At 38.3% G+C, this 21,863-nt stretch overlaps 1 protein-coding gene across 3 annotated transcripts in view; it reads left to right on the top strand.

Moving 5' to 3' along the window:
* FBXO25 (F-box protein 25) overlaps window positions 1-16,972 on the top strand; it is a 39,963-nt gene extending 22,991 nt beyond the window's left edge. For 2 of the 3 annotated variants that reach the window (XM_009288933.1, XM_009288934.1), the window contains 5 exons: window positions 3,273-3,366; window positions 4,100-4,284; window positions 6,179-6,361; window positions 8,598-8,741; window positions 15,712-16,972. In XM_009288933.1, coding sequence (XP_009287208.1) covers window positions 3,273-3,366; window positions 4,100-4,284; window positions 6,179-6,361; window positions 8,598-8,741; window positions 15,712-15,801 — 696 coding nt within the window. In that variant the 3' untranslated portion in view covers window positions 15,802-16,972. Of the gene's footprint in view, window positions 1-3,272; window positions 3,367-4,099; window positions 4,285-6,178; window positions 6,362-8,597; window positions 8,742-12,893; window positions 12,921-15,711 lie in introns of all 3 variants that reach the window. The other variant, XM_009288931.1, reaches the window with a different exon arrangement.
* The last annotated feature ends 4,891 nt before the right edge of the window (window positions 16,973-21,863 follow it).

The raw sequence follows: 21,863 nt of genomic DNA, 5'->3' as shown, positions 1-21,863 counted from the left end.
TTGTCCCAACTCCTAGAGAAGCTCAAAACGTGAGACGTAGCGGGACTAGAGTTCAGTTCAGTGGTGAGGCTGTTCACAAATAATGTAGTAGTTGGAATGCATCCAGAATGTGAAAAGACACAAATGGAAATTAAATAAACATACCAGGAGAACACCCTTGCCATTAAGCCATGGAGTATTTGGAGAGAAAACACATTCTACCCATCCTTGTGAAGCTGAGACAGTGTATTATACTTCCAGAAAAACAAGAGATGTGGGACCAAAGGAAACAAAGCAAAAAGGATTTGCTTCCAGGCTCATGGTTAGGGTACTTGCCTGTTTTATTCCCCTTGCAGATTTTTTGGTATATGTATGCATTGTCATTTAGAACATTGCTTTTTAATGCTGTTTTGGGAGCAGAAACAAGAACCTTGATCTTTCCCAAAACTTTTCAGCCTCGAACAGTAGGAAGGAAAAAAAAAAAAGGCACCTAAAAAGGTGATTTGTGTTATAAATGGTGTCAACCTTTGAGTGCCTCACTTGAATGGTAAACAGGAAGAATGAATCCAGAACTAGAATTTTACATGTTTTTTAGATGCTGCAGTGCCTAAGCTGTGTTGCTCAAAACAGTTGATCAGAACAAAGTGCAAAGTCTAACATAAGCACATTGGCCAGTTTCTCTTCTGTTCGCCAAAGAATACAAAATGGCTGGTTTAGTTAGCCAGGCTTAAGATTGTTGAGAAAGGAGCAATACTTTAAAATTCAGAGATTTGGCTTTGTGATCCAAACGGTTACTAGAGTAATGGTAAACCCTGAGAAATTAGGATGGATTTAGAATAGCAGACAGACTTCTAAAATTCTTTTAACATTTTAGAATTTATTTGAAATTTTTAAAATTTTAGAATTGTTTTACAATTACAAAAATTTAATTCTCTCTTTGCATTAGTTCCTCTGAGGTGATGGAGGCAAACTGGCTTTTATCAACAGAAACTGTACATCTAAGACCTTAAAAGTTACTGAGCTGCTAATAAACATGATCAATATGAATGACAGTTGCTGCTCATTCTGTAGCTGTAGAACTTGTTGGTTTGTGGTGGTGTATCTAACAAATTAAAACATCTGTGTGGATGTCAGTAATATGTGAAGTTGCAACAGATTTTTAGAAAGGATGTTTAATCTGCTTTATCAGGTTTTAAGCCAGTCTGCAACTGAGACCTAATGTAAGAAGCAGGTCATCCCATACCTGTCTGCTTTATACAAATTCTTATTCACTTCCCTGGAGTTTCTAATGGTGGATGTTTCGTGTAGATCTCATTTACTGCAGTGCAGCAGTTCCTATTTCTTTTCCTCTAAGAATTATTCCTAGTTATACATGAACACAATGATGATTACTTTTGTGTGCTGTTCTGCTTGTTGCATTTAAGATAGCAAGATATAAATCAAGAAGACTTTTTTGAAATACCAAGCCCTATTGGATAGCTCTTCTTTGATCCCAGACCACCAAGATGATCCATTTTGATTCTCCAACTAACTAAAACCCTCCCAATCATTATTAAAAGTTAATATAGATGTCTGCCCAGGACCCTTTTAGGGTGGGCAGTGCGGGGAGGAGGCAGGATCAACTGTTTTCCTGTACTTGTTTGTGCTGTAGTATAGTGATCATTTCTTAGCTGTTAAATGTCTGACACGTTGAGTTTGATATGGATGGTCTTTTTTCAAAATGTTTGCATATTAACCTTCACTGAAATCGGAATCTTCATTAAAATCAGACAGGTGGAATTTGTTTCTTTGATTTGATCTTTAGTCTGAGTGACATAACTGATTTTTTTTTTAAATTAATCAAGAGAAATGTACGTACTTGCTTGAATTGGCAAACTGCTGGAGACCTCTAGGTGTGCTCTAAATTATTAATCAAACTAAAAGGCTTTGAAAATGCCAAGAAAGAAGTCCTGATATCTAGTCTCAAAAACTGTATAAATAGCTTGCTTGTATTTAAATACATCAGGAGAATGATTTCCTCCTTTCATAGCACATAATGTTTTGTCAGGGATCATGCAGAGAAGCCAGAAGGAACATTATTAAATCAGGGAGAGAACAGGTGTATTCTCTCTTCCTCCAAAGGAAAATTAACATTGAGTGTAGTGTCAAATCAGTGTTTTAGAAATGAAGATACAAAATAATTTTTGGCAGGCTTAGTCTTTGTTCACCCTCTGTGCCAATAGTTGATGCTGTCCTACAAAGCAGGGCTCTGCAGGTTAATGTTTCAAGCACTCTGTAGGGGATGCTGTTTCTGCTCCCTGCTTTCCCTTTCTGATGTATTGAGAACACTTGTTCTGAACTCAGCATTATGAATTGCAATTGTAAAGCTCAGTGCCACACTTCTAAACATTGCAATACTGTCATAACATCAAAGTCTCTCTTATATTTCATACTAAGAGACCATTTTTTGTTGAAGAGGCAACGGTCCTTATCAGCTACAAAACTGAATCTAAAATGTAAAAGCAAAGGTGTCAGAATGGAGCAAGGGCTGCCTCTAGTAGCTATAGCTTGGCATTCATGTACAGCAAGAACTTAAGCTGTTCTGGTGACTTTCCCCTAGACCATTCCCACTGTTCTTGTCACTCTTCTGTTCACAGTGGTTCCAGAGAGAAACGTGTGGACAGTTAGGAGATCCTTACTATGTAGTTAAGGGAAAGTTACTAATACAGTATGTATACTGCTCATTATTAGATTACTGTGGTTTCTTCTGCCAGGGACCTGAATGTGGGAGTAATACAGAATTTTTTTCCCCAGTTTAGGTAAAATATGGCATTTCGTCTCCATGAGCAGAAAGTAGTGCGCTAAGTCCATCACACCTCAGTTTGACCAGTATGATACTTTCACTCAGAAGGTGGAAGTCTGGTAGTTGGTATCAGTTCAGAGTGATGTTCCTGGCCACCAAATCTGTCAGGGGGTTTAGGACCCAGCCACATCAAAGACCACATTTCTATTTGTGAGCCTGCAAAACAGACTCCCTCCATTGTTTCACTACAGCTTATAAAGACCATGTGTCATGTGCCCTCTCGCAGAGATAAACACTGGTATTTGTATAGTATTTTGAAAATGTACATTTCTTCATGAGTTGTTCATGGGATGCCTTGTCTTGCTTCGTTTTCTGAACTCTGTAGTGATGTTTTCACGAAATACAGTTGCAGTGCTCTAGGCTGTTGTAGGTAAATCTACGTACTGAAAGTGTGTATTTGAAACCATCCTTTACTTCTGTCATTCTTCTGAGTTTTAATTCTTTGTCCTAGCTTTTGCAGTTAATTGCAAAATCTCAATTAACTTCACTGAGTGGTGCAGCACAGAAGAACTACTTTAACATTTTGGACAAAATTGTGCGGAAGGGTAAGACCTAAGGTTTTGTAATCTGCTTGTTCAGATTTAATCGCTGTGACTAAGTTATCAGTTGATTTTTTTTTTTAGCTTTATTACTGTTTTTACATTGTAAGTCAAAGCAATAGCATATTTAATTAGTGAAAGGTTTCATACTTCCCATCCCACAGTTGCAATAAGTTGTTTCCTCTTGATTATTGAATCATGTCTGTTGAAACAGATGGGTGAAGTTAAATGATAATTAGATTCTATTCAGAAACTATTGGTTACTATTAAATTATACTCTTTATGAAATGTGAAAGCTTTTAGATTAGTAACGTTTGTTTTTCAGTTTGCATGATGTACTGAGATTTAAAGTACATAACTTCTTTATTCTTTATTTTTAAAAAAAGCTATTACATAATACTGAATTTTTTTTTTCTGGTAACCACACTAAATGGAGGTGTAATACTATCAGCTTTGAACAGAAGAAATTGGATTTATAACTAGTTGTTCAGCATTAAGTTTATTAAATGCATAGCATGAAATGTTATATCAAATTTGCCTGTGAAATTGTTAATTATTGATCTTGCACTTATGGAACAGCATTAATGAATGTCATGGTGGGAATTAGGGCAGTTATTTGTACACAAACAGTTGAGTTGTAATTAGTTCATTTAAAAAAGTGCTGATTATCTTGAGCTAACTGTATTAGCTTGGTTAACTCAGTTAACCAAAATTTTATTTGGTTTGTTTTGTTTTCCAGTCATGGAAGACCAATATAATCCACGATTAATCAAAGATCTTCTACAGGATCTGAGTTCTACTCTCTGTATACTGATTAGGGGAGTAGGAAAATCTGTGTTGGTAGGGAACATCAATATTTGGATTTGCCGATTAGAAACTATCCTTCTGTGGCAGCAACAACTAAAGAACCTTCAGATGAACAAGGTATATTATTAAATCATGTTAAAAAAGTAATCGGGGGAGGGGAATTATATTGAACATTGGTTTATGATTTGTAAGTGAACAAAGTTTCAAATACATCTTAAATAGTTTTGCTTGTTTTCTTTGTTTTTAGAGAAGTAATATGAAATTAATGAAATGGAATCAATGTAATTTTCTGGTGTTTTAATAGCTCTTTTCTCATGAGGGCTGCTACAGTGCCTGTACTTCTGGTTTGTGGTAGAGATGTATAGATGTAATTGTTTTTCTCACCCAAATAAATTTCAAAATGTTTGTCTCTAAATTGTCAGATAGAGATGGAAAAAGTACTGATTTTTAATTCCAAAGTAAATGTTCTACTACTGAAGAAATAAAAATCTAAAAGGAATTTTAGAGGTGTATCAAGAAAACAGAAATAAAACATTCAAGTAGCAATTTTACAGCTTTATGCATTAGCATAGTTGCTTTTTGTAAAAAAAGGATGATGACTTCAGCATCTGGATTCTGATCATGCGACTTTGTTCAAAGCATGTGGTATGCACTGTTCCAGGTTTTTATAGTGGAAACTTCTGATGATAAGCAGGCAATTCTTTTAACCTGTCTGGGTTACTCCTGGAGGAAGAAATGCTGCAAGATGTTGCTCACATTAAAGTCATACAACTGTTTCATCTGTTTGCTTTCAGCTATGAAATTTTGAAATTGTCCTTTCAGTGTGTGCCGCGTATCTGAATAAAACAGCGAATTTTGGAATAGAAAGGAGAAATGGCGAACCCAATCTTGGTAGTCTTCATATGCCAAGCAACCACACCATAGACAGTTTTGAGACACTGCAGTTGCTGTGTTTCTTTCTAGTGTGCCACTTCCATCTGAGCTGTTTTATGTTGGTTGAAATAACTGATGAGAAACCTTGCATCAGTAATGCTCACATATTCCTGAACAGAACAATAGTCCCAGAGATGTTTATAACAGATGACATGATGGAAAGTCTAGTCTATAAGTGAGATGAATGGTTGTGAAATAAACTGACAGAAGTGAGAGCCTGCTAGAGTACAGCTGCTGTGCTGCCGGTGCCTTGCGACTGGGCAGCTGTGCTAGGTGGGGCCGGCAGCTGCCCACACTCCCTTCCTCGCCAGCTGGGACTCAGGCCTTGTGCCACCTGGCAGTATAGGCTCCAGATTCAGTCACGTATGAGGTGTGCCGTAGGTTACCGCGTTAGAGACAGTTCAGCAGAGGTGTATACTCTCAATGACAGCTTTCTCAGTGCTCTGATCTGTCACCCCCTGCAGAATTCCTCATTGATGCATGAGGGGAACTCTCTCCAGACTTCAGAACTGAACCTACTCTCTTCTGCCCCTGACTTCCATAATGTTTTCATTTTGTATTTCTGCTCTTCAGTCCTATATTCTGTACTCTATTTGTCTTAAGGCAAATAAAGGTGTGCTATGTTTCTTAATAAAAATTGAGAAACTGTAGTTATCCTACAAATTATAAATAATTGGTTCATGCCTTTATTATAGTTAGCACACTTCTCTCAAAGGTGGAAATGAATGTATTGTAGTTTTCAAGACTGTATACTCTTGAATTATTTTTCTGAGAACAGAAGTGTTTTAAAATTATTTGAAATTTAAATAAATTTAGGATATGTTTATTTTAACAGTAGGAAAGCTATAAGCTATAAAGCTACAGTCTGTAGCTCCTTCTGTACCTGTAGTCATTTAAGTTTTCAGCAACAGCAGTTGGAGAATAAAATAGTTGAAGTATCACAGAATTAACCATAGATATTACACAATGGTTTTGTACAAACTAAACTAAGACCTGAGATATCTCTAAAGTAAGAATCTTATTTGTACCTTGTACTGTCAAGTTTTTGTAGTTAAAAGTCTTCAACTCTTATTTCCAGCAAGTCAACAATGGTCTTACGCTTAGCGATCTCCCTCTCCATATGCTGAATAACATCTTATACAGGTTCTCTGATGGCTGGGACATTATTACTCTGGGTCAAGTGACCCCAACTTTGTACATGCTCAGTGAAGACAGACAGTTGTGGAAAAAACTCTGCCAGTACCATTTTGCGGAAAAGCAGGTAATAAACTCTATCATTTGCATAAATGTGGCCCTTATCTTTGCAATATGGTATACTAATAATGAAGTGTGAACTAGCCCTTTTTGACATAAAAATGTGACAGTGTGTAGCAATAGTGAAAATGTTCTCTCTTTTGGGGCTTGGTTCATACTAAAAATTGTATTCAGCATGTCTGAGTTTAGGATAACTATCAGGCTGTTTCCTTGCATTATTTTAAAAAATGTCTACTGTAAGATGATTTTTTTTTTTTTTAAACTACACAATCCCCAACAAGTGCGGTAGAGGATACCTCTAAGGTGTTTCTAATTTTAGTACCTAAAGCAGAACTTGTTTTACTAACCAAGGTAGGCAAACAGATTGCTCAGACTTTTAGGCTACATGAACAGACTGGTGAAGCCAAAATTGGATTTTTGCAAAAAAGAATGGAACAAATGCTTGAGATTTTGAAAGAACAAAAAGAGAAATGGTACTTTTCTGTCACTTCCTCATAAAAAGCATTAAAGTAATCTCATAAAAAGCATTAAAGTAATCTAGGAATGCCTCCAGAACTGTCTTCATTTTCTGACAGTAATATATGCTGGGACAAAATCAGACTAGGTGAAAATGAAGCTATGAAAATAGAAGTTACCTCATCAGACCTGGAGGAAGAACTCTAAAAACGTAGTATGTTCCAGACTGGAGGAAGTGAAAATACGCATTCTTAAATCTGACAGGTTGAAAGTGGTACTATTTGGTCAGTGACTACCAGATTAAGTATTATCATAACAGGAAAGGTAGAAGTGAAGATCAATTAACTCGTGTGCGGTTGACCCAAATAAGAATTTTGGTGAGATGAAAGGCTTTAGGATTAACTTCATGGAGAATATAGACAGACAAAGGCAAACTGAAAAACCCTCCTTCAGAAGCAGCTCAGAAGAATGCAAGGTGAAGTTATGAGGATAAGAAGTTTAAGCTTAACATAGCAGTTGAGTGGATTTTGAGGCTAGATGAGGTAAACTCTATTGAACAGAGATAAAACTGGTTGGAGAGGAAGCTGTTATACTAAGGTAATACTGGGAAAAAGATCACTGAAGTATTTCAGTAGAATTAGCTAGCCCTGTGCCTTTTAAAGGACATTTGTACACAGTGTTTCCAATGTGTTCTTAAATGTTCACATTCAATTTCTTATTAGGTTATTAATGATAGAAATCTAATGATTTTATTTATTTTCCAATATCAAATTCTGTTTTTTCTGTTTAAAAGTGTACTACCTTAATAAGCTACAGAATCATGTTAGGTTGTTTTTCCTGTTCTCTGCAGTGTATTTGTTGAACCATTGAAACAACCACAAAAACATACTTGATATCTGAAGAACACTTTTGGAAAAAATGAGAACTCTGCACAGGGAAGCTATTATGAAACGAACCACAAAAACATACTTGATATCTGAAGAGCACTTTTGGAAAAAATGAGAACTCTGCATAGGGAAGCTATTATGAAACAAAGTGAAGTGTAGCAGAAATCAGAAAGGCAGCTCCCCGTCTAGGAGTTGGCTTCTGAATGAAGAAAGCCCTTAATGTATTAGCATTAATCCACACTGAGTGGAACAGAAGCCTTTTACAAATCCATATTTAATAAACCTTGGCTGTGTATTAAGCTGGGGAGAAATAGCCATTGTGCATCAGCTAATCTTTACACGCAGATTATGTCCTCAAGAAGTACATCAACTGCTGATTATTGTTATCCTTCTAGAAAGATCATAAGTAAATGAAAAATAATCATGTATGTTCTTTTAAAATGAAAGAAAAAGCATTATTTAAATCCATAGTTACTGTCTTAACAGAAAACCACTATTTGTAATGCACAATGATTTTTTTTAATCTCATTCCTGAGTGGTTTTTAAAAAGTATAAAATTAATTACTTACGTTTCTAAATACTGTTTTTGTTACATGGTTCTTAACTATAATTAGAATAATTTCAAGACAGTAGAGTTAGATCAGCTGTGTATGGCCTACTTTTTCTTGGCAAATATGCACCCTCCTGTTTTTAGGGTTTTACTTTCCATTTTTTTGTGGCTAGATCTCTCTCACTGTTTTGCAGGGATGTATGATGTCAGATTATCGACTTCAGAGAGTTCCAGTTACAAAACTTCAGTTTAACTACCTTCTCTCCCTCTCCCCCCCCCCCCCCCCCTCCCCCCCACCTGATTTGACTAGTTCTTTAACAATTAAAGGAAGATATTAATTTTATGTCCAGTTTTGTAGGCATTTGATCCCATCAGAGAAAGGTCACATTGACTGGAAGCTGATGTACTTTGCACTTCAGAAATATTACCCAATAAAGGAACAGTACGGGGACACCTTGCATTTCTGTCGACACTGTAGTATTCTGTTTTGGAAGGTAAGAGCCTTGAAATAGATAATCAGAACTAAGTTCAAACAGCTACTGGTGATCATCTGAAAGGAAAAATACTAAGATCATCTTGTCAGCTTTCTCATGTGAAATGTGATTGGACAACTAATATCTAACTTTTAAATAATATATAAAACTTCCATATAAAATCAGTATTAGATTCCAAAGTTGTTCTTTATCTAGCATTCTTATCCCTTGATATCTGATAACCTCAATACTTAGAATTGCAAGGAAAAGCGCCATGTGGAAAGAGTTGTACTCTGTGTCTTCTTGTATCTATTTAATCTTATGCAAAGTTGTTAGGAACTTGTATGAAGTTAACTGTTTTATGACATCCCTTTTCTAATGATGGCATGGCAATCAGTACGTCTCGAATGAGAACTTATTACTGTAGTATTCCTACCACATTGGTGTAAAACTGTATTTTTATAGTCTTCCTTCTGTCCCATATGAAGCTTGGAGGAATGTTTGAAACTTCATTCAAAATGCATTTTATGTCGATTTTGATGTTTACCATGAAGCATATTCTGTGTTGCATGATGATTTTAATTTCTGTAGGGCATTTTCATGTTTAACTTGTGTGTGAACACATAGTCCTGCTTTTACTTTGTGTTGCACCATAACCTAATCTTCTGGTTAATGAGACTTCTTTAATTTTGCATTCACAGACCAGATATGGGTAGTGCTAAGTGGACAGCAAAGAGCAAGAAATGTTTGAGGAATCTTGGAAAATAATCATATTCTAATTCACAGAAATGAGTTGCTCTTGGGTCATCTTTCTGTGATTTTAAGAGGAGTTGCATGTCAGTGTGAGGCTTTTTTATTTTTCATAGAAAAAACAAGGCTGTTTAACAGGATAAGCTAGTTTTCATAGAAGTAGCATGTTACTGAATGATGTTATTTTAAAGTTGAGTATTCTTGATACCACAGGAGTCCTTCCAGGTACTAATATGTTTTGCTAAATTAATAGAAGGAAAGCAGGTAGTCAGAATTGGCCTCTGCTGTGAAAAGCCTGGGCATTTGCTGAAGAACCTGTGTCAAGAATGACTAAGAACTGTTCATTGCAGTGGAATAAGTCTTTTATCATGTTGCCCAGTATGTAGGGTAAAGTTTTCTCTTTGAAAGTGGAAAATTTAAAGGTAAGCACACAGCATGCATGCAGGTGGGCGTTTTTGGTATCGGATTTGTTTGGATTGTCTGGCTTTGCTGTGTAAAGGGTTAATGCTTTCTACAGTAAATTTCTGTCATTCTGATCTTGGTATAATTGAAAGTATAGCACTTAATATTAGGAATGACTAAAATGTGTTTAGAATTAAATGTTTAACTTCAGAGATTGTGTGTGACAGTAAGAGGCAGTAAACCTGTGCAGGCAGATGTCTTGTTACCTTGACTAATCTACGACTGGTATAACAGCACTCACTTTGTGGTTTTATATTTTTAGTGAAACAACACAGTAAGTTCTAAAGGTACTTTGGATTGGTGAGCAGTACCTACTAGATCACCATTCCAGTGCTGACTGCCTCATCCTGGAGATTTGGGCAGGTCTTAAAGTGGTAGTGTGGTTATAGATTAATTGCATGCTTCTGCACTAAAATTCTGTAGCAGGTGTTTGGGATCAACTGTTTTAACAAGAGCAGAGTCAGCAGGCTGAGGGAAGTGATTATCCCTTTTCACTTGGCACTCTAATATTAGACTGCATCTGGGATACTGCATCCAGCTGGGGGTCCCCAATACAAAAAAGACTCTGATAAACTGGATGGAGTTCAGGTGAGGGCCAAATAATCAGGGAGGCTTGAGGACTTGCCCTGTGAGGAGAGGCTGGAGAAGACCGCTTCAGGGGAACCTAAGAGCCTGCCATGAGGACAACCAAGCAAGGGAACGGTTTGACCATAGAGGTTGTGCAGTTTCCATCCTTGAATGTTTTCAAGACCTGACTGGACAAAGCTCAGAGCAACCTGGTCTGATCTCATAGCTTACCCTGCTTTGAGCAGAAGGCTGGACTAGAGACCTCCTGAGGTGCCTCCCAACCTGATTATTCTGCGAGCCTGCATTGCAGTTTTCCTTCTCTAGGTCGTGGAATCTAAGCCTTGTCCCCGTCTTAAAACAAATGTTTGATCAGGCTGAAATAGATTGTTAAACAGATTGATTTCTGCACAACTGGCACCCTTATTGGCAGGGACACTAAGCGGTTAATCATTGGTCTGAAAAACAGTCCCTCTGTTTACAGGGCAATGTGAGTAAAGTAGTGCTAGTCACTCTGAGTTAATGGGGGGGAAAATAGTTCTGCTTTTTCAGGCACTTTTATCTATATTCTTTCCCAAGCTTTCTAAAGAGAGATGAGAAGCAAAGCTGGGGTGGGGGGCAGCGGGACAGGAGGTACTTTATCAGTTCTAGAAAAATTCTGTGCTAGGTAAAAATATTTCTTAATCAGAACTTTTATCAGGCTTTGACAATTCATTCAAGCTTCAGTATCATATGTGATTAGACAGATTATTAAATTAAATATGTATATGAGTGGTTGACATATAATTGTATCTATAATGTACAGATTTTTGTTCTCAACTGAAGCTTTTATTCTGCCTCATTCCATTGGGGGGGCGTATAGGAAAAAAAAACAAAAAACCCACACCAAAACCAAACTTTAAATGAGAAGTCACGGTTACTTTACAGAGGAAAAGTAGCAAGTGTTTGAATCTTTAAACAAATGGAAGCACTGGATTCTCCAGACAGTTTATAATATATAAAAATTTAGTTTCTTTTAATGGTACACTTCAAAAATCGGGCAGCTTTTGCTTTCAGGGGCAGTCAGAAGAACTTCAGGCAGAGCTGAACGCTTCTTGGTATTGCACCTTTTTTATCCCCTGATTCAAGAACAAAGCAAAACATTGGAATAGTTGCAGAGGAAAAAGTATGTAAGTGATCAGGGCATGAAGAAGACTAGCAGAGGTTAATTTCTTTTAACTTAGCTGTGTTAAAGCTAATAAGGAATGTGACCGCTCTCCATGAATTTTTGAGCATGAATCCATGAATCTCTCCATGAGCCAGAGAAGGGATGAATAAACGTGAGACTACTGGGGGAAATTATTTAAGCTAAGGGACATCCTTGATGCAAATAAGTTGTAGAAACTAGTTGTGGGTAAACTTATACTGAGAGTTAAGAGTTTCTAAGAACCAAAGCAGCAAGGTTCTGAATTAGCCACAAGGCACAGGCCTAGCTAGTGATGAGAAGAATTTTCATCAGTTTATAAAATTGATAATATAATGTAATTGCTGGCAACATGAGAAGGCTACACACAGGAAATTCTTTCAGTCCTGCATTTTGTGTCCTTTTAAAGAAAGCCTGCAAAAGAAGGGACTGATAGCTACTGAACTGAATTAGCAAACAGTTGAAGTAGGGAAATTACTTTTCATTTTTCAGTATGCTGTAATAATCTTAGTGTTACTTTTAACAAGTCTTTAAGAGCTTTTCAGGAAGCGGCATTGGTATTCCTGTATTTGTTTAAAACCTGTGACCGTAGTAATGTTAAATGCAATAAGGAGACTCCTAAATTCTTTGTAGGAAGTACAGTGATATAATAGAACATCTTGTACTCTTCCGTGCTAAAGGAGGGAATGATTATAAGAAACTCTTCATATTGAATGACTGTCTTTCAGAAGTGACTTGGTAAAGGATTTGTCCATGATGAAAGTGAGAAAAAAGCGTAATTTCAGTAGTGTAAAAATAATGGCAAACTAATTATTGACTGATGCCTCTGTGAATGCTTTTTGTGTATGCTATTTCTTCCGTTCCACTAGGTGACATTGCACTTGTGGGCAGTTCTTTTATTTTCTTAGCTCACTCAGTAGCACATTTCGGTTATCCCAGAGATGGCCACAGAAGTTGAAATACCTTTTCTTCTTTCAATGTCCAGGGCTTTATGTAAACTAGTGTAATTCTTTTGCATAAGTGATATGATTCACACTTGGTTTTAGTCATCTTGGGGCTTGTGCTGGTTTTGGTTCTCCAGCTGCTTGTGATTTGCCACAAGAATAAAAGACTATTTTCCTAAATGGCATATGAACCTTAGCTTCAATAAACCTTAACTCTGCTTCTTTTACTTTATGGCTCTCCTTCCTGCTTCCTTCTTCACGATCTCAAAGGACTACCACCTTGCTTTGTTACTCAAGGTATTTCCTGTGTGTCTCATCCGTTTTCATTGCTGACTGTTCTGTAATGTCAAAGTGAATAACGTGTTAATTTCTGATTGATACTCTTTGTTTTGTTTCCCCACATCAGTTTAGCAGCAGGAGTACTTTGTTTCTTGTTTCCCTGTCAGATAAGGTAGTGATGACTTTCCATCTCAGTTTTTCATGAGATTTGTTTATTATTGCCATATTCCCTGTTAATGCCATTTAAACTAGGAACCATAATTCAACTTCTAATGAACATAGGTGCATGGTGTCAGTGAGATCAGCTAGATTTCGCTAAGAAATAGGTTTCTCTGCACTCAGTGTTATAAACTGTTTCTGCATTCCCTGATGTATTTTAATTCAGGACTTAAATCTGAAAAGGGTAACATGAACCTCAGATAACGTTCTTTAATGCAAAGGTACTAAAACTTATTTTACTCCACTTGGAATGCTGTGGTTATACATACTTTTATGAAAGTGACACTGAAAAGAAATTCCCAAAACAGGCTGCATATGACTTGGGAGAGTGGGGGGAGGCAATTATAAAGTTGCTTTCTGAATGAAGAAATGGTGGAAATAATTATACAGAAAAGGACTGTAGCTCCAAAGTTGTTATGGGAGCTTCTTCATGTCCAGTTATGACAAAATTTGAGGAGGAAAACAACTACATTTGCCAGTAAACACTCCTCCTGGTGAATTCTCTTGTTAATTTAAAAGAATTCGGTTTTCGCTTTAAGTAGATACATTGAAAATCAATATGATTTGAATGCTATTTATTAAATGTAATTTCAAGGGAAATACATTTTTCTTGGAAGGAGGAATACTCGTAATTACAGGAAAGTTATTCTTCTTTTCAGTCTTCATCACTTTTTTCACTGTAAAATTGCTGTTTGTGTTGTTTTTAATAACTAAAAACCCCAAGAACTGATCTTACTGAAGTTTTTATTGGACCTGTAATTCCTGACTGAGCAGAGCTTTCAAAAACATTTTTATGATGATGTGCACAGCAAAGCAGACAGCATGTTACAAATTCTCTCTAAAATATTTAGGAGTATAAATAAGCACTAAAAGGGGATAAACCCTAGCTTCTTCCCCAGCATCCTAATTCTGATGGTGTTTTTTCCTGGAAACTAGGAAAGTAATTACATTGACATGGCAATGGGTAGAGAAGATGATAGTTCATTAGCAACTGCCTTTGAGAGTGTTTTCTGCTGTGGTGCATTTCTTCCTTGCAGATGTCATCTCAAGATGAAGGTGTTAGGTTTAACGCTTCTGGTCTTAGTCTTCCGTTCTTTCTCATCTGCAACTTCCCCAAATAGGCAGTTCTACCTGGGGTCTAATCTTTTTGTCCGTTCTTTTTTGTGTGTTTTTCCCTGTGTCATGAATGTAACAACTGGTTCTCGGGTGATGTTAAAGCAATTATTAAAAAAAGTGGGAGGATGAGGAGGCGATACCACATGATATTTTCATGTAGTCATCTATAGACTTAATGGAAAAATACAGATAATATATCTATAGAGTAGCAATTTTCATTGGAAAAGCTGAGTGGTATTTAGAATGTGTTTCACCTAGTGCACTTTAGTGTTGCAAAGGCTTTGGACAGCAGTGTGACATCTTTGACAGCACTTTCCTTATTTAAGTTTCCAAGTGAGAAAAAAATTTCACTTACAGGTTTTTTCCTTTTATTAAATGAACTACATGTAACTTCATTTCCTGTGGAAACAAAAGAAATGAAGACTGCAGTGGTCTGTGATCTACTTACCATGTATTTACTCTAGTTTTCTTGCCCCACATGGTGAATTCATCAACGCTGCTGGAAAAGGGAGCGAAACCCCTTAAAACCTGGGGAGGACAGTTTCTGAGCCTTACATTATTGATCAAGGTGTTTAACCTCTCCATTGAACTGTCTGGGACCTCCTCATTACACCTCTGGCACTCCCTTCCCTTAGAGGGTTCTAATAAGGTGCAAAACTGAACTTTTCATTTGAAGAGGAATTTGAATCTTAAATAATCAGACAATTGTGCTGAGTTCAAGTTTCTGTAATATTAACAAAAGCACTGCAGGCTTAGTGACTTTGTAATGACAAAGCCTTTCCATCCTGTCCGTCTTCTATATTCCTAACTTGCCTGGGTGCAAACTTCTGTTTTAAGGCAATGCTTTCAGGTGGGGAAAAGGTAAGAGTGAAGGAGGAGAAAAAGATGTTGGGGGGGAAAAGAAAAACAAGCAAGGTAGAAAAACTTTTATGACTGGGAGTTCAAACATGCTGTTCAGGTTTTTTGGGGGGAAGTGTCTGCTGCCCTTTGCTTTGAAAGCAAGGAGCTCATTTTCCCCACTGAAGTAGTAGTTGATTTCAGATTTTCATTGATTTCAGATTTTCATTAAACAGATAATTCAGGTTCAACAAAGCAGTTGTGTTTTTTTTTAATTACACTTACCAAAAAATAATGGATAAGGAATATGAAACTTTTAAAGAGCTCTGACTCAGGTTCTGTTTTTGGTAGGAGGAGATGGGTTGTTTTTTTGTTTGTTGTTTTCTGAAATCTGAAGTGACCCTGCTCTACCACAGTCAAACTGGAAAGGCCTATTTTATTAACAACTTAGTCTAAAACAGTTAAAGAAAAATATGGTGAATTCTTAAAAAGAGCAAGTTCCTATCAGTTTGTTTTCAGTGGAAGTAGTTACGTGTGCCTGTATGTGAATTTTTGCCTTTTTTTTTTTTAATTGGGGGTGGAGGGAGATTGTGGGTATGGAAAGAGAACTCACTTTTTCTTCTCCTTCATTTTGCAGGATACAGGACACCCTTGCACAGCCAGTGATCCAAACACCTGTCTCATGCCAGTATCTCCTCAGCATTTCATTGACCTCTTCAAATTTTGAGATGTTCAGTAGCTGTTCTCCTGTGTTTGTGGCCATTTTTGTGAAGAGTCAGGCAGGATACGTTATGCTTTTTGTGCAATATATTTAAGTGTAATGTTTTGTTGTAGTTTAAAAAAAAAATATGGGGGAGATTATCAGGTTTATTTGGCGTATTGTTTTGTGCAGAAAAGAGCTGAGGAGGAGACTCATTAAGAAAATTTCTTTGTCAGGAAATCTGCAGGGACTTCTTTTCAAGTCCAAGAAAGACCATTTTAATCTCAACTTTAAATCCATTCTTTTGACGCCTTAATAGTTGGTTAAAATTATGTGGAGGAGTTTTGAAAATTTTATGGAAGAGTTAAACTACTTTTACAGGGACCAAAGGAGGGTTTTTTTGTTAATCCTTCTTTCTTTAAGCCACTGTTTCCAAAACTCCTCTGTATAATTTGCACTATTTTAAAGAACAGGCCAATATTCTCTTGGACTCTTAATACATCAGTTACCAAGGTGGCATTAATCATTGTGAGCTAGTGAATAAAATATAGCTGTGGTTATATCTGTTGTTGAACCTGTGAATGAAGGAAATCAACCAATCTTTGTACATACATTATGCAAAAATATTTATTTTTCTTAAGGACTTTATTAAACATATAACCTATCTCAGCACATCCTGCATAACTCAAGAGACAGATCTGGGGCTACTGCTACTGGAAAGTGATTTTTTTTTTTTTTTTGATGGAGGCTACAGCCTTCATTTATACTGTTTGGTATGTCTACAAATGCAACTGCATTAATTCATCTTCTAAGAAGAAGACATTATTGGTATTTAATGAGAATGGAGTTGCTTGTTTCTAGACTGGTACAGTGGCAGGACATTATACTACCAACTGAGGTTCTAACCTGACAAGTCTTTACAAGCTATGGGAAACACTGAAAGTCAGTCTGAGCTGAAGCACCTCCTGCCAAGTTAATCAGACGATAAATTCTCCAGGAAGCTATTTTCCTCCGTCCTGTAGAACAAAATTAATGGCTTGGCTTAGGCAGGTAAAGGAAAAATTAGGGAAGTTTTCAGTTCGTCAATGAAATTTAACAAATAATATGTAATGTACAGAAAAAATAAATCATGTACTATATTCTGCACTTGCTTGTTCTGAATCTAGTTTTGTACAGTGTAATAAATCATGTTTTTATCTATTATTCCTAGAAGTCTCTTGTGTGTAGAGATGAATCAGTTTGAATTTTATAAGATCTTTCTATAACCTGTTCTCTGTAGTAATTGTTAATGGAATGAGAAGCATGTGAGCAGTCCAAGTGACACTGCTTTTCAGTAATTGGTTGTATTAGCACTTTTTTGAACAGGATAGCTGGACTGTTAATAGGCTGCACAAGAAGAGGAGAATATTTATTTCCTCAGGAGATAGTTTTATTTGCTTTAACATAAATTTCAGTGATATACCAACTTTATCCATTGAATTTGATGGTAGGTGGATTTTTCAATACAGGGTTTTGTGGTGTGTTTTTTCTTTCAATTAAGGTGTCTGCTATGGCTATGGTAATAATGATCAGGTGTGGAGCCGATTACATCCATTCTTATTCCTGTTCATTCAGAACATTGCTGCAAGCCTCACTTTCCTGGTCCAAGCACTGCTGTAGCCACTGGATTTGTTAAGGAACCAGCAGTTCTTCTTTAACACGATTTGCACCCCGTTTATTTAACTAATGTAATGGTTGCAGACTTGCTTTCCTGTCTAGTGACCCTATGTGACCTAGGTAACCTTGACAGTGGTTGGTGATGGCTGGCATCCATTAATCACTTGTTTAACATGGTTACAGTTTTGCTACCCTTCATGAAACTTCCTGTAAATATCTACGTGGATGCTACCTGCTTTCTTTGAGAGCTTTAAAGACAGGTTCTAAAGTCAGCATTTGGTTTAATACCGTGGTGAGCTCTTCACCCATCATACTCACTGAAGGTCTCTGATCAGGAACTGCAAGGAACCATCGCTCCTGCAGACAGAATGCAAGCTCTTAAGGGACACACCATTACCTAGGAAGCAAATAACGTGAGAATCAGGGAAGGGTATTAAGAGAACCGAGAGGGACCTCCCCTAGCCTCTAAATTGAGGAGGGAGAGAGGTGACTTAAAATGGCTTGTAAGAAGTTAAAAAAAGGTTTGGAAAAATCGGTATCTGTAATAACTAGTTATTTTCAGTTCTCTTACAAATGTCAGGTGACAGGAGTCAGGCTTAATCTTCCTTTCCCTTTCACCACTTGCTGTCTTGCTCTTTCTTCTGTAGCAAAAAGCCTTTGACAGGCTGAAGGATAGGTTCTGAGCATTTTCCTGTGCAGGCCATTAAGGGTAACAAGGCCCTCCCACTGGTCTGAGGGTGGCAGTAGCTAAGATGACAAGAAGCAGGACTCTAGCTTGTAGTCCTGTACTCTAGAGGCTTCATTCTACCATCACAGAATGGCTGAGGGTAGAAGGGATCTCTGCAGGGGCCTCCCTGCTCGAGCAGGGCTAGCTAGAGCTAGTTGTCCAGGACCATGTCCAGAGAGCTTTTTAGAATCTCCAAGGAAGGAGACTCTACAACCTCTCTGGGCAACCTGTGCCAGTGCTTGGTCACCCTCACAGTAACAAAAAGTGTTTCCTGATGTTCAGACAGAGCATTCTGTGTTTTCAGTTTGTGCCCATTGCCTCTGGACCTTTCAGTGGTGCTCAGTGACAAGAGCCTGGCTCTATCCTCTTTCCACCCTTGCTTTAGGTATTCATACACACTGATAAGAAGCCTTCTCTTCTCCAGGCGCTCTCAGCCTTTCCTCACAGGAGAGATGCTCCAGTCCTTTCATCATCTTCATGGCCCTTCACTGGACTCCCTCCAGTAAGTAAGTCTGTGTCTCTTTTGTACTGAGGAGCCCAAAACTGGATACAGTACTGCAGGTGAGGCCTCACCAGTAGAGGGGAAGGATCACCTTCCTCCACCTGCTGGCAACACTCCTGATGCAGCCCAGGATACCATTAACCTTATTTGTGGCAAGGGCACATTGCTTGGCTCATGTTCAACTTGGTGTCCACCAGGACCCCCAGGTCCAAAAGCCAGTAAGGTGGCTTTTTAAACCCTTCTTCCCGGGTTAAAAAAAAAAAGTAGCAAAGATGTGTACACGCATGCCCTGAGAAGCATGTCAGTGCAGGAGGGCTATTACAATTTCTTTTTTTTTAAATCTTAAAGACTTTGTGTGCAGAATCACACTGTCACCAGCAGTATTACAAGCTTTTAACACTTGGCAAAACTGAGCTTTGGGAGTAGTTCTATAAGCTAGTTAAACATTTAGTGAATATATGTCTTAAAGTAGGCAAATAACAGAGCTTGATTAAAAGTGACTACATGGTGTGAAGTCATCAGATGCATAAGAAGATAGATTTTAATTGTGTCACCTAAGCAAAAAGCTAAGGCAGTGATTTTGATCAATAGGGTTTATGTCATGTTGTTTGGGTTTTTTTTAAATCCCTTCATGAGATGGAAAGGGGAGAGGATTTCACCTTCAGGATAACAATCTTGTTAATACCTCACCTGTAGTAAAGAACTTATTTTGGCAACCTGAATTAACCTCATTGCCCTTTACACCAGCACTTACTCATGTAACCCAAAGTGTTGTAACCCGTGAGAAGGGTTATGCCTTAAAGTAAAACCTCCTGTGTGCTGGCTGCCTTATGCAAAGAAAGGCAGGCGCTCTCTCCTAAAGCAGAAAGCGTGCCTTGAAATGTGTACCAAATCTCTACAGGTTTCTTTTGCTCCACAGCTTTTGTCCCAAGACCTGGACAAAAAATACAGATTTTGCAGCGGCAATGATAGGAAACCATGTTCTAGCTGTGGCCCCTACATGATCACTTCACAATCTCAGGTGATCTGGGTTTCATTGAATTCTGGTCCTGAAAAACAACACTGATTCAAAGGCAATCAAGACATTCTCTGCCACAGTCCACAAGGAGCTTGAAATTACAGTTTTGAAAAATAGGATCTTCCTTCCACCTCCCCAACACCTGCCCCATCCCCAGTCATTAACTCCAAAACCCATCTCTGAGAGACTCCAGCCCTGCTCTATTAAATTCTTTCCCAACAGTTCTGTTTTCCTGTTTCTGGGAAAAGACACTCTGACTTGTAAAGACAGTAGACATAGACCTGTTCAGGGAGCACTGAGCGAGCCTTTGTATTTGGGTATCAGACAGGACTGAGGTGCTTATCTGGAAGAAGCAGAGTAGTAGAACCCTGCTCTTTTCCTTTCCCCTGCTCCCCTCCCTGGGAAATGCATAAACTCACTTTTGGAGAAGGAAGAAGTTGAAATGTGAGGAAAAAACCCCTAGCTCAAACAAAGAAATATGCACTAGGATTAGGATTGAAAGACTAGTGGCATTTTGTGGTCTAGAAGGCAGAAGCAATGCGGGCTGGCAGAAAGCAGAGGGTGGAATGGAGAACGTTTTGGATTTGCCTGGTGCACGAAGTAGCATATTTACAGCTCCATCACTGGCAAAGAAAGAATTGTATTAGCTAAATAGTCTTGTATACAAGTGCATTTTTGAGCTAGTAATAAGTACGAAAGTAATTCATACACTTGAATGAATAAGAGGAAAAATTTATTAACTTTGTGTTTATGCTACTGCTCTCAACTTCCAAGTCGTCATACATATGTATATGTACATATAGAAAGAGAGCGAGACAGTGTACATATTTCTTAAGCCTCATCACTTGAAGTCAGACAATTGCACCAGAAGCTGATTTCATCAAAAACCTTCAAACTTCACAAAATCGGTCACAGATACTTCAGCATCTGATACTTAGAAGTCCTGTAACCTAAATTTAACAAACCAAGTACTTCATGGCTTCTTACAGAAGACGGGGGGAAGTGCCGAAGAAGTCACTCTGCAATGGCTAGAGAGAAACAGGACACTAAGTCAAGCAGCATACTGAAAATGGCCTCAGGTGCTTAACTTTGGACCAGAGAGCGAGCGAGACTTCCCTCCAGCAAGGTCAAGCACATGAATCTTCTTCTGGGAACTTGTCACCTGCACTCTTACTTTGAAAAGCTGAGGAGAGCTCACCTCTTTCAAAGTCCATGAGAGGTCCCATTTCACCCCAAATCTTCACAGTTGTTAGAACATGAATTTTGGGGACTCCCTGTCCCAAAAGCTACATTTGAGATTGTGTTGTGTCCAGTGTCACATTCACCCTCTTCTTCCCTGTGCCGGGGCGGGCATTGATGCAGTTGCAGAGTCAGCCAGTCAGTTCAAGTTGCCGATCCAACCAAAATGAGAAATTATTATTTCTAGGGGTAGTTTTAATGGAACCATTCTTCTTCAATCTTTTCACCTGAACCTACTCCACTCCCTTATAGTAATTAATTTTCTCTTGCCCCCAGTCAATATTTAATCATGGGGCTAGATACTCAGGTACTCACCTAAGAAAGGGTCAAAGCATCACGGCCAGTGCAGGCAGCAGCTGCCTGGCTGTGTGGCATCGTACATACCCCAGCACATGTCGCTAGGAGAGGGGACTACAGTCCGACCTCCTGTTTTCCCAGTCAGTGGTCCTGGTCAAGAGAAATTTTTTTCTTTCCGTATGCTGGGCGTCAGAGTAAGGCTAGACCCTTAATATCCAATTAAGGTTGCCAATTCAATACAAAGATGCCAACATTAAATAAAGCAAACAATATCAAATGTTTGGGAACAGTTTTAAATTACGGTTCAGAATATTGAAGTATTAGCTAATCATCCTATGCCACCAGGCAGAAGGAGGGGACGTAAGTGACGGGGGGAATGGAAACAGGTCCCTGCTCGGGGTGCCAGCCGAATGCCTCCCTCACCTTCCCAGTTGCCCTTACACAACAGATACGGGGCCCTGGAACTTGAGGGCCAGGCAAATGAGGATGTAGATGAAGGTCCATCCAGGGGGTCACCTAGGGTGAGGCAGTCAGCCCCACGCGTTATGACTGCCGCTGCTAAGAAAAAAAGGAGGGTAATTGTCATAGGCGATTCCCTTCTGAGGGGAACAGAGGGCCCGATATGCCGACCGGACCCGTCCCACAGGGAA

The sequence above is a fragment of the Aptenodytes forsteri genome, unplaced genomic scaffold (assembly GCF_000699145.1).
Source record: "Aptenodytes forsteri isolate BGI_AS27 unplaced genomic scaffold, ASM69914v1 Scaffold121, whole genome shotgun sequence".
In the NCBI taxonomy this organism is placed as follows: Eukaryota; Metazoa; Chordata; class Aves; order Sphenisciformes; family Spheniscidae; genus Aptenodytes; species Aptenodytes forsteri.
This window is presented reverse-complemented; position numbering and strand designations above follow the sequence as displayed.